Source organism: Penicillium verrucosum (assembly GCF_028828655.1).
Source record: "Penicillium verrucosum strain IBT 35672 chromosome Unknown utg000001l_segment0_segment0, whole genome shotgun sequence".
Taxonomy (NCBI): Eukaryota; Fungi; Ascomycota; class Eurotiomycetes; order Eurotiales; family Aspergillaceae; genus Penicillium; species Penicillium verrucosum.
Genome location: NW_026643210.1, coordinates 10,700,149 through 10,712,449, shown reverse-complemented (window position 1 = coordinate 10,712,449; position 12,301 = coordinate 10,700,149). Strand labels below are relative to the sequence as shown.

Here is a 12,301-nt window from a genome sequence, read left to right as displayed (position 1 = left end):
TTTGTCAAGAGTCGTTCGATGGACACTATATGGAAGAATTCAGAGGAGACAGCCCAAATCAATCCGAAGGAAGGAAGCCGAAATCACACCGCGGTGGGAAGCTCGGGAAATAGAAAATACACCGTGATTGCAACGTATGCAACCCCTCTTTTTGCTGGTCTCATCGTAAATGTCTTGGCTTGACTGAGGCGTAGGTACGTTTGTATACGGGCATGCATATGCATCCTAACCGCCGGGATGCCTGCTTTGCATTGGGTGAGCAGGATCGACGGAATTGCGGGCATCCGGAGAGATAAAACAGGGCAATTTAGAGCGAGAATGATATGTTAGATTCCAAAAGATTATTCACAAAATGTCACTAATCACGTCCAGAAATTAATATGAGAGAATAAGAGAGTCGCAAACGCGACAGAGGGCCAAAAGAAAAGTTGAAAAAAGAAAAAGAAAAGGAAAGAAATCAAGTTCACTCCCAAATGAGCCAACCAGTGGAACCGCCAATGCCAATCATGAACAGCACAGTCAAAATGCCTGCACCAGCCTTGTCGCCTGAAGTTATATCGTAGTCGAGACCAGGCGGGATTTGCCTTTCGGGCTTAGTACCAGCATTCGGATTGCCTTTACTCGTCCCACCGTCGTCGTTGGTGACCGGGGCTGCCACATGCGTGATCAGATTCGCTTGAATCACTTCAAGGGTAGCCATCTGCTGACCAAAGTCTTTCGTCTTATCCCACTTTTGCTCTGTCCACTTGAGACCACACACATTCTTATTGATACCACCGGTACAAGTCTTGGCAGCTGCCTGTGCAGAGGCTTTTAACCGTTTCATGATTGTGTCGTATGTGAAAGGGGCCATCTGAGCAGTTTGAGCCATCCAGCGGGAAAGATATCCCTTGAAAGACCGCTGGTCGACCATGCAAGTATTGACGGTCTCACAGGCTCGCTCGTACATAACGTTGGGCGGGTCGTGAGAGAAGAAAATACTGGAAGCATTGACGATCTTTTCGGTGCGCTCCTTCCATTTGGGTTCTTCGGTCTTTTTAGAGTGTTAGATTATCTTTCGAAGTATCGGAAGGCATCAAATGATAGAGTTCACTTACCAAATTGTACATATTAGCTGCGCCAAGCAAGTATACCCCAGCGTTGTAAGTCCATTCAATCTGGTTGATTGGCTTGCACTCAGTGAGGTCACTAGCTCCATCCAAGAACCGATACTCGGGGGTCATGAATCCAACTTCGGCAGTCCAGTCCCAGGCCTTCTCAGCCCAATCCTGGTACGTTTGGTTGTTGGTGTACTTTGCCAGACGAGAAGCAAGATTGAAGAATCCGCCAGTGGAGATGGTGTTTTTATAATTGTAGCCATTGTTCCATGTGAAAATCTGCCAGCGCAATCCACCCCCACACACGAAGAAGTATCCCACCGGGGAGCTTGAGTGTTGAAGACGGCCTGGGCCATTTCAAGCCATTGGGGTTGGCCTTCTGGCGGGTTTGGGAAGTTTCGCTCCGCTGCAGTCATAGCAGCGAAGGCCCAGAAGACTTGGTCGTCATTTCCCTCGGTTTTGCTCTGGTTGGCTGGCATGAATGCTTTGTTCTCTCCAGCCTGCCAGAGCAAACCTTGAATCGTGATGTCGTTCCAAGTATCATCGCCCGTGTAGAACCAGTAATCGATAAGGCTGTTGAACATCGCACCCGCCTCCCACCAGTAGTATGGATCCGGTAGATTACCTGGGTTATCACCAGGATTCATACCAGTGTAGTAGCTCATCATGTTGGTGGCGACCAGTTTGGCTGCCTTTTTAATAGAATCTTTGATTTTGAGTTAGTCGTTGCCCACAGACAGGCGAGAGAAGAATACCTACCTCCATCCTCAAGGTCCAGCTCTATCGCTTGCACAGTTGAAGTGCCCAGTAGAGCTGCGGCCAGCAAACCCATCCATGAAGGCTGTGATGCATAATTGAAAACGCGCATGGCAGCTGATATACTGATTGGCCTGAGATCAAAGCGGAACAGTAAATCCCTTCAAGCTTGAATCTTCTAAGGACGCTATCCAAGGTGGGTAGCGACACGTCTCCGAAAACCTTTGCAATTGTTGAATTGATCGGAGTCAATTGCCTATAGACACAAATATGAGGCCCAAGAAATCGTAAGGATGAATAGTATAGCTTGCCCTCAATCGTTGGCGAGATGAGGACATAGAGAGATGAAGAAAAGTCGCCTAGCCAACATCAGACTCCCCAACATAGAAGTGAGAGGGGGGTGTATGTGTGTGTGTGTGTGGGATTGGACAACCACATTCCAACCGCGTAGGAGCACTGGCATGGTAACAAGGCGTGGTTCCCCCGACCATTTTCACCTCCTGTAGGGGGAATTGCACCAGCCTACTTTCGATTTTGGACTGCATCAAGCATGAAACCCACAATTACAATGTAGTTATATCCAAGATTAGATGAGAAGATGACGAGATTGCAACGCGCATTGTCTCATTTCCATGGTTTCCATGCTGGTGCTCCACGATAAGGGATCGCCGTGACATTCCAGAGCAGCTGTCAAAGAGATCAATTTGATCAACCTTGGAACCGAGGGAAGCTGACGAATCACCGAGGCGCATGATTGAGTAGAGGAGACAGTGGATAATGGGTGTAGACAGGGCAGTCTAGGGCCGCAAACGAACGCGATGCAACAATTGACGCATTCCGGTGTTGTATCCTGTGATTCCTGTCCCCCTGTCCGGTAGGGGCCCGCGCCCTGTCCCCTTCCTTGCACGCGTGAGTTAGAAGAGTACAATTACATTGTCACTTTTCTCTCATCTGGAAGAGTATCACGTCCTTGTTAAAAAAGGAAAAAAGGAAACGCAATCCGTGTTGAAGGAGTTGTCGTACAACGTAGGGGTTAGAGCTTACGAGTTCTGGGCATACCGCAGGCTTAGCTCCTGAGGGAGGAGGCTATGTATGTTGCAAGAAAGGCTTTTTTCCAAGCCAGTCCGGCGGAGTAGTCGAGCTACTAGTAAAACGTCCCTAACAAACTGTCGCTCGTATTTTATCGCACACCTGACAGCCCGACGGTTTGATACATAAATTACCTTACAACCCCCTTTAGATTATAGGTATTACTAGCTATTACTAGTAGAGTACCCGTATCAGGATTACACCCTCTAGGTTGTAATACTAGCCATTACTAGTAATAACTAATCAACTAAAGCTGTCAGGTGTGTTTCGTGTATTATAAGTGAAATATAATAATGTTTATTATAGATTCATACCTACTACTAGTTATTACTAGATAGGTCTAGGTATTGTCGAATATAGCGTAATTAAAATTCTACTAGATAAGAATTGCGTTTTGCTATTTGGCTGCCTTTTTCGGCGGCAGGTGACGCCAAAAATGGCCGCCTTTCAGCAACCTCCCTCCGCCTCCACGTACGAGGTATATGACATATCCAGGCGGGCTTTACTGTAGCACTCCCGGATGAGACGTTCCTGTGCCATATCACTCGGCGCAGTAATGGCGGGTGTTTTGCCATCTTGGTTAAGTGCTGTCTCTTGAATGACGGCTCGGATAGGATCTTGGTCACGCGTTTGGGAGAGCCTTCAATACCAGAGCGGCAACTCCTTCCCCACGACCATAGCCATTCGAATGCATACGAGATACCATCGGGCGACAAAAATCTGACACCGGGTAACAAGAAGAATTGCTTAGTTCAACACTCCTCATTCGGAATTTTTCAAGGGAAACTCACCCCAGGTTTGACATCGTAACAAAAGCATCGGCATTGAACAGAAGATTCGCACCTACAATGCCGGCTGTATCTGATTCCCCAGTGCGTAAGCTCTGACACGCCAAGTGCAGTGCGGTCAATGTTGTCGAACAGGCCGTGTCAACCGTCACGCTGGGACCACGGAGGTCGTAGAAGTGGGATATCCGGTTAGAAAGCATTGTTCCTGAGTTGCCAGTTATGAAATAACGAGGGACTGTCTCGGGGTCCCGATTGAGCGAATCCTGGTAGTCGTGGTACATGACACCCCCAAATACCGACGTACTGGAGCCTGCTATACTATCGATGGTGATACCAGCTGGAACATGGCGTCAGTGATCTTCGCTTGACAGGTCACTATAGCTGCATAAGCTGCCTCAGGCACGTGAGCCAGCCTTCGGGGTTTATTTTAATCTTGTTTTAATCTTGTACGTGACCCTGCGATACTCGATATGTACCCCTGAGGTACCCCGAACCACCACGCTACGCTCAGGGCGATACCTAAAAGGTAACAGTTCGAAAAGTAGTGTCGCATTATTGTCACGATAACCCCGAGATAAAACGCCGATGGGAAACAGTCGAATAAGACGAAACGGCGAGGGAGGCAAGGTACTTTTCGGGTATAGTGGGGCGAGGCTGCGAGAATCTGATCGGTGATACGCAGATGCGTAATACGCGTACGAGTTATCCAATCCAAAAGGATTCAAAAGGGTTGAAAAGGCTTAGAGCATATCCATACGCCGAGCCTGGATCGAAGCCTTGCACGGATTCAATAAGGCCCGGATAACTCCGCAGGCATCGAACTAAGACCGAGAGACGCCGAGTGGAGACACCCGTACTGAGGTCCCACTGAATACTCCAAACTGATTTCTCGCCTATCTTGTTCAGGTTGTTGCCTAATATCGTGGGTGTTGGCTCTCCCTGGCTTTTCATAGGCAGGGTAATACCAATGCCTACCTACGTAAGTAGTCGTTCTGAAAATAGTGTTTTGTGTGTCATATTCTTTCGTTGTGGAAAAGGCCCAATATATCCCTGATACTTATCCAACCAAAAATTCTAAGGTTTGAAAGGTCACTCCGTAAAGAGGCGGCCTCGCCCGGGCGTGATCGACGACGGCCCCAAATCGACCTCAATTAATACTAGGTCATATATCAGAGCCAGTCCTTGGTGCCACCACATTCCTTTCATGGAAAAAGAATATAAATATAAATATAAACACAAATACTAGTACTCCGTACCGGGCCTCCATTTGGTTCCAAGGTTATCTCTTTCCGATTTGACCGTAGGCAGCAGTTGACACAGAGCGGTAATCTATCCATTCACAGAGGTGGACCAGATGCAGGGATATGGGATGCCGGAATGATTTTGGATCGAGTTTTTCCGCTGCCTCAGGGGCGCGCCGTTTGCTACTTAGGTACTTTTCTACTTAGGAGCTGTTCCGTTGTCGCTTCCCCCAATCCCTTCGGCTGAACAAGCTTCCCATAATCTACGACGGCAGGTCATATCTACCTGGTCAGGCTGCTCATTCGTTTTTGGAGGTATGTGATTCCTCTCACACCCCAATTCTAGATTTAGGTGCTTTTGCGAGCCAAAGCGATGCAGGCTCTTGCCTATCCATTCCAAGAGCTGACGAGATTCACCCCTCAGGGACTATAAGTACTGCTACAAGCTGCAGTAAAGGAGTTGCAGCATGGTTGCTTCGTCGTTACTACCCTCTCGCTTTCGCGGTGGTGAATCAATGGACCAACAGCAACCCCTACGCTGGGGCAACCGGGCAGTGACCTCGACCCTCCAATTTCTAGCCAAAACTACCTGTCTACACCCGATCCATACCGTTTGCACCATAGCTATCTTAGCTAGTACCGCATACGTTGGACTACTCAAAGACAGCTTTTTCCATGGCCCCGGAAATGTTGGCAAAGCAGAATGGGGCTCTTTGGTCGCAGGAAGCCGGAGCTTGATCACCGGCCCACTGAATGGCTGGAAGTGGCAGAGCTTCGACACGGATACAGAGGTTCTCGAGGATCTCAACCACCAAGCACTAATAACCTTGGTATTCCCGGGATCGTATGCGGAGGCATCCCAAACCGCCACAGCGTCCTTTGCTCCTCTCCCTGTAAACCTATCTGTGATTCACCTTCCCTCAACGTCGAACCCTTTGACCGCCTATTCGAAAGATAAGACTTTCGCCTTGTCTGTTCAATACAACAACGCGCCCGAACTGGTGGCTGCTGTGCAGCAGATCCCCAACAATAGTCCCGACCGAAAATCGCTCGAGACGGAAGTCGTCGAGATGGAGCGCCAGATGTGGATCATGAAGGCTGCCAGGGCTCACACAAAAGGCAGCCTTACTCAATGGGCCCACGATATCTGGACAGAGTCTCTTGATCTTGTCAAGAGCGCTCAAACGCTCGATGTTATTGTCATGGTGCTAGGCTACATATCGATGCACTTGACTTTCCTCTCACTTTTCCTGAGCTTGAAGAAGTTGGGATCGAAAGTTTGGCTTGCTACGAGCGTCCTTTTGTCATCGACCTTTGCCTTCTTGCTGGCCCTCGAAGTGACCATAAGACTCGGGGTTCCGATGAGCATGAGGTTGCTATCCGAAGGCCTTCCCTTCCTGGTTGTGATCGTTGGCTTTGAGAAGAGCATTACTCTGACCAGAGCTGTTTTATCTCATGCCATAGAGCACCGAAAGCCCTATAAGACTCAGGCTCACCAGGGTAGCGCGGCCGCTATCACCGAAAGTACCATTCAGTATGCCGTACGGAGCGCCATTCGGGAGAAGGGTTACGATATCGTGTACCACTACGTGGTCGAGATCTTGCTCCTAGTTGTCGGTGCTGCCTCGGGCGTGCAGGGTGGGCTACAGGACTTCTGTGTCCTAGCTGCATTAATCCTCTTCTTCGACTGCCTGCTACTATTTACCTTCTACACCGCTATTCTTTCTATCAAGCTGGAGGTCAACCGTATCAAACGTCATACCAACACGCGGCACGCGTTAGAAGACGAGGGTCTCAGTCGACGGACAGCCGAGAGTGTAGCCAAGAGCAATGATCTCCAGGACAGTGCGAGTGTATACTTGTTTAGCAAGGACATGAAGGGCAGCAGTATTCCAAAGTTCAAGTTCTGGATGGTTATGGGTTTCTTTGCCATCAACCTTGTCAACATCTGCTCCATCCCTTTCCAAGCCTCTTCTAGTGCATCGTTGTCTAGTATATCATCTTGGACTGAAAACCTGAGCGGAGCGGTCATGACACCCCCGCTTGAGCCCTTTAAGGTAGCTGGAAATGGGCTGGATGAACTACTTTTCCAGGTAAGGGGGCGCGGTCAATCGACTGTGGTCACTATCCTCCCTCCTATCAAGTACGAACTGGAGTATCCTTCAGTTCGTCGTGCCGCCTCACACTCCGTGAAGACTAGCGCTAGTCAGTACGCGTCGACAGGTTCCCCATCGCAGCTACACGAGTATGGAGTTGGTAGAAAAATGGTCGGTGGCCTGCTTACCAGCCTCGAAGATCCCGTCCTCTCCAAATGGGTATTTGTGGCACTTGCCCTAAGTGTGGCTCTAAACAGCTATCTGTTCAAGGCTACCAGGCTGGGAATCAAAGACCCCAATCTTCCGAGTTACCCGGTCGATTCAGTGGAACTTGCTCAGGCTGAAAGGTTCAACGCTGCCCAGAACCTGACCCCTCAGCTTCATTTAAGTCACCAGATTTCTCAAACAGAACACTTGACTCCTATCACTACCGACCATAACGGCGAGGCCTTATTAGCGTCGGTAAAAGCACCTCCAATTGTCACTAAGCGAGTACAAGAACCAGCAGCCACTAGGGAACTTCCAGTGTCTCGCACACAAGTCGAACTAGACAATTTGCTAAAAGAAACGACGATCAGCGAGTTGAACGATGAGGATGTCGTTGCCTTATCTTTACGGGGCAAGATTCCCGGGTATGCACTAGAGAAAAGCCTAAAAGACTGCACTCGAGCCGTGAAGGTTCGCCGCTCTATCATTTCGAGGACACCGGCTACCGCAGAGCTTACAAAGATGCTAGAAGACTCAAAGCTGCCGTACGAAAACTACGCCTGGGAACGTGTTCTCGGTGCGTGTTGCGAGAACGTCATTGGTTATATGCCGGTCCCTGTTGGCGTCGCTGGTCCTATAGTCATCGACGGCAAGAGTTATTTCATCCCTATGGCAACAACTGAGGGCGTTCTGGTCGCCAGCCCCAGCCGTGGCAGCAAGGCAATCAACCTGGGTGGCGGTGCCGTGACAGTCCTAACCGGTGACGGTATGACACGAGGCCCGTGTGTGCGCTTCGAGGTCCTTGAAAGGGCTGGTGCTGCAAAAATCTGGCTTGACTCGGACGTCGGTCAGACCGTGATGAAAGAAGCCTTTAACTCGACGAGCAGATTTGCGCGCTTGAAGAGCATGCGGACCACTATTGCTGGTACCAACTTGTATATTCGATTCAAGACCACCACTGGCGACGCCATGGGAATGAACATGATTTCTAAGGGTGTGGAGCATGCCCTGAATGTAATGGCGACTGAGGCAGGGTTCAGCGATATGAACATCGTTACGCTGTCAGGAAATTACTGTACGGACAAGAAACCTTCTGCTTTGAATTGGATCGACGGACGGGGCAAAGGCATTGTGGCCGAAGCCATTATCCCGGCGAACGTTGTTAGGGATGTTTTGAAAAGCGACGTGGATAGCATGGTTCAGCTCAACGTGTCGAAAAACCTAATTGGGTCAGCCATGGCTGGCTCAATCGGCGGCTTCAACGCCCAAGCTGCAAATCTCACCGCAGCCATTTTTATTGCTACAGGGCAGGATCCGGCGCAGGTCGTAGAGAGTGCTAACTGCATAACCCTCATGAATAAGTAGGTTGAAAGCGGCTGCTGACTCGGACCCATTCGCTAACCTTGCCCGTTTAGTCTCCGTGGATCGCTTCAAATTTCCGTCTCCATGCCGTCTATTGAAGTTGGTACCTTGGGTGGTGGTACCATCCTGGAGCCCCAAGGAGCAATGCTCGACATGCTTGGTGTCCGTGGATCACACCCGACCACGCCCGGTGAGAATGCACGTCGACTTGCGCGCATCATCGGAGGCGCTGTTCTCGCTGGAGAGCTTTCCCTATGTGCTGCCCTGGCTGCGGGCCACCTTGTGAAGGCGCACATGGCGCACAATCGTTCTGCCCCGGCATCTGCAGCCCCTTCCCGGAGTGCGTCACCGTCCGGCGGAACCAGGACAGCGCCTGGTCCTAACAATGGACTAAGGCCGAGCGCTGCAGCCACCGAGCGGGCCAGACGCTGATTCAATCGAAAGCTTTGGGCCATTCTAAGTTCCTTACCCCCTCCAGTGGCTTCATTGCAGGAGAATCAGATTTTTCGCTTAATGATTATTATCGTTATATATTTTAAAAGCACGATGTGACCTGACGGCCAGGTGGTGGACTGAACTATCAGAAAGAGTAACTGATGTTGATAGATGCCAGCGACCTAGCCACGGTGACCAGAAGTACACTAGACATGGGTTGCGGGCAATACTATATAGAACTTTTGAGGTTGACATTAACTATATGAGTAAATAAATGTTAACAGCATGGTAATCTGTCCACCGGTATCTTGTAACGAGGTCAAGCACCACTCTTAGACATAGCCTCAGTGTCGTCTTTGGTTTTAATCTTCCGCCACCCCATTCCAAAGGCAAACACGAACGTGGACACCGAAGCGCCTACTGTTAAATAAAAAGTATGATCGACCGCCAAACTGTAAGCGCTCAAAACCCCTTGAAGGTTCTTCTTGCTGACCACATCTCTGAACGCCGTCGCCCCCGCTGCAGTCACGGCCTGCCTGTCGACGGCGGGCGCACACTCGCTCAGGCCAGTGCTCAGACCGGACCCAAAGACAAGGTTAACGAAGTTAAGGAAGAGCGATCCTCCAAATGTCTGTCCAAAGATGGCGAGAGAAGTTCCGAGGGCAACCTGTTCGGGGGAAAGTGTGTTTTGGATGGCGATGATGGGCTGGTAGGTGGAGTATTGATGTTAGCCTCTAGCTGTTCCATGCGCTTCTTGTTTTGACAGAAAGACGATAATATGAGAGATGATAAAACCGATAATAGCTTACCGTCTGCATTCCACACCCACGACCGAAGCCCGCGATGAATTGGTACATCACCCATTTCACAGTTGATGTATGCGGCTGGAAGGTGGATACTAGACCAGCGCCTATGGCGACGAGAATAGCGCTGCCTAGGGCCCAGGGCAAGTAGTATCCCGTCTCTCCGACTGTTGCCTTACATGTCAGTATACACGCGATCCGAGCCCGATGACATACGATCGTGGTGGAGAAGAGACACGGGAATGGACGTGGTGGAACGTATGTGTAGGTGAGTTTCACTTACTTACGAATCCCGAAACCATAGCCATAACGACCTGCCCAAGAATTCCAGGCAACATGTACACACCACTCAGTGTGGGGGAAACATCTTTCACAGCCTGGAAGTAAATGGGTAGGTAGTAGGAAAAGACAAGCAAGGAGCCGGAAAAGAAGCCCATGAAGAGGCAAGAGCACCATACTTGTCGTTTACCGGCGACCGAACCAGGAATCATGGCAACCGCATCGCCAACATGACGCTCCCATATCACGAATGCAATCAGAGCAAACCCTCCGCCACAGAACAGGCCGATGATGACGGAACTTCGCCAATTGTAGGTCGATCCTCCCCACTCTAGTGCGAGGGAAATTATGGTTGCGAAGGCTGCGAAGACCACGAAGCCTACAAGGTCTAGTTTACGAAGTATAGATTTGGCATTGGTCATTGGTTTGTCGGTCGAGAGTTCGCCAGCGGCGGATGGAATTCGGTTGGGTATAGTGATGACGAGAAGGAGGAATGCAGCGACAGCCCCGATGGGGAGATTGATATAAAAGCCTGTAATTCAAACGAGGACTTGGACACCGATAGTATAAAAGCCAAAAGGTCAACATACACCATCGCCAGGTGGCGTGTTGAGTGAACGCGCCTCCGAGCAGTGGTCCACAGACGATGGCAATCTGACTAACTGAAACATATTGTCAGACGACGAATGGTCCGTCAGAGGTATATCAGATCGTCGGATGACTTACGACCCATCATCACTCCGATCAAAACTTTATATGCGTTGTCAGCCCATACACGGCAATCATAAGACCTCCAGAGTTTGTTTACTTACCTGGTTGCTGGTGCTTAGGAGCAGCTGTTGAGAGAATCGTGAGGGATCCGTTGACGAGGCCTGAACCTCCCATTCCTGCAACGGCCCGTCCCACAATCAACATGGTGGAGGAGTTTGCGGCACCGCATAGCAACGAGCCCAGTTCAAAAAGACAGAGGAAGGAAAAGAAAGTGTACTTCAAAACTGTTTGCGTATACAATTTACCAGCCAGGGGCTGGAGAGCACAGCTAATTATGGTATTAGCTAGTCTGTTCGTACAGTTGAGCAGCAAGGTCAAGGAGAGGAGAGCCATACTTGGCCAGGAGATAAGCACTGCCGTACCATCCTACGTCGTCAAGAGAATGGAACTCGCTCGTGATATGTGGGATCGCCTATGGCTGTATACACACCTCCGTCCGGCTTGTTGACAACGTTGACACTGAGCACGGACTACATTACTATTGTTTCCAGTACATTTGAGCTTTTGTGCATGTCACCGATCACATGATCGTCGAAACGCGCGACGGCGCAGGTTCGTCGAAATCGTTGCATGCGGCAGGGACCTGATTCTTGCGATAAAGTCAAAGAGCGTGGGCCGGGACTGGTGGATGGTCCTGGATCCTCATATATTGGAAAATTGGTTCAGTACAGGAGATAGGTCAAGGTCGTTTTGCTGGAGGATGTACTAAATCATATGGCAAACGAGAAGTTTTCGGGTGGACACCGAAAGCCATTAACCTAACGGTGAATACACTTGAATGTGTTCTAAATGGGGCAGATTTGGCCCCCCATCCGCCCTCCTAATACATAATAGCCTCGCCATGAGAAAGCTCAATTCCACATGAGACGGTTGTAACGTGGGGCAGAAAATAAAGCCAGTCCCTAGGTGCTCATTCTTCTCAGAGAGAAGAATCGTGCGAGTCTTCCAAGGCTACAAGTACCTTGGAAGATAATGTGAAAACTGATTGGAGCCTCGGTGCCTTACTGCCCCAAATCTCATATTCGGTGCCTTGATGCCTTGATGCCTCGACCCCTTAAGGCTGATAGGTCTGGCCTGATACATCAGGCATGAATTATCGCGAAATCATTTCCAATTGGATATTCACAAGGTTCCTTGATAGAAATCTGACGTATTGAAATGTATGGACCTCAGGGCTGATATCGAGAACTCTGCATTTTCTACATAATAGAAACTGCTGTTTCTGTGCGGTTTATGACTAAGCTAGATTATATAATCTATATCATCCCATATATACAACCTTGTAATTTGACACACCCCCTAGCTCTTAAAGCCTACATTTTCCTAGCTTTTAGAGCTGCCAAATCCTTCATTTCTTTACTTCTTTTCTACTTCTTC

General features: G+C 49.5%; 4 protein-coding genes across 4 annotated transcripts; 1 reads left to right on the top strand and 3 right to left on the bottom strand.

Moving 5' to 3' along the window:
• Positions 1-4: 4 nt before the first annotated feature.
• N7516_003909 (glycoside hydrolase family 76 protein) lies at positions 5-1,965 on the bottom strand (the record flags this gene model as incomplete). Its single annotated transcript, XM_057216629.1, is given in 6 exon segments — positions 5-25; positions 123-183; positions 468-1,033; positions 1,098-1,376; positions 1,394-1,785; positions 1,857-1,965. 6 exon segments carry the CDS (start codon positions 1,963-1,965, stop codon positions 5-7), a joined length of 1,428 nt encoding a protein of 475 aa, XP_057078512.1.
• Positions 1,966-3,389: 1,424 nt separating this feature from the next.
• N7516_003908 (beta-ketoacyl [acyl carrier protein] synthase domain-containing protein) lies at positions 3,390-4,065 on the bottom strand (the record flags this gene model as incomplete). The annotated part of the gene is made up of 2 exons (XM_057216628.1): positions 3,390-3,582; positions 3,734-4,065. Coding segments are annotated over 2 exons (525 nt in total), but the record flags the coding sequence as incomplete, so codon positions are not given.
• Positions 4,066-5,486: 1,421 nt separating this feature from the next.
• On the top strand, positions 5,487-9,068 carry N7516_003907 (uncharacterized protein; the record flags this gene model as incomplete). The annotated part of the gene is made up of 2 exons (XM_057216627.1): positions 5,487-8,635; positions 8,690-9,068. The coding sequence occupies 2 exons, from the start codon at positions 5,487-5,489 to the stop codon at positions 9,066-9,068; spliced, it is 3,528 nt and encodes a 1,175-aa protein (XP_057078510.1).
• A 322-nt stretch (positions 9,069-9,390) lies between these two features.
• N7516_003906 (MFS transporter) lies at positions 9,391-11,068 on the bottom strand (the record flags this gene model as incomplete). The annotated part of the gene is made up of 6 exons (XM_057216626.1): positions 9,391-9,777; positions 9,881-10,041; positions 10,158-10,685; positions 10,744-10,815; positions 10,880-10,903; positions 10,966-11,068. The coding sequence occupies 6 exons, from the start codon at positions 11,066-11,068 to the stop codon at positions 9,391-9,393; spliced, it is 1,275 nt and encodes a 424-aa protein (XP_057078509.1).
• Between the last annotated feature and the right edge of the window lie 1,233 nt (positions 11,069-12,301).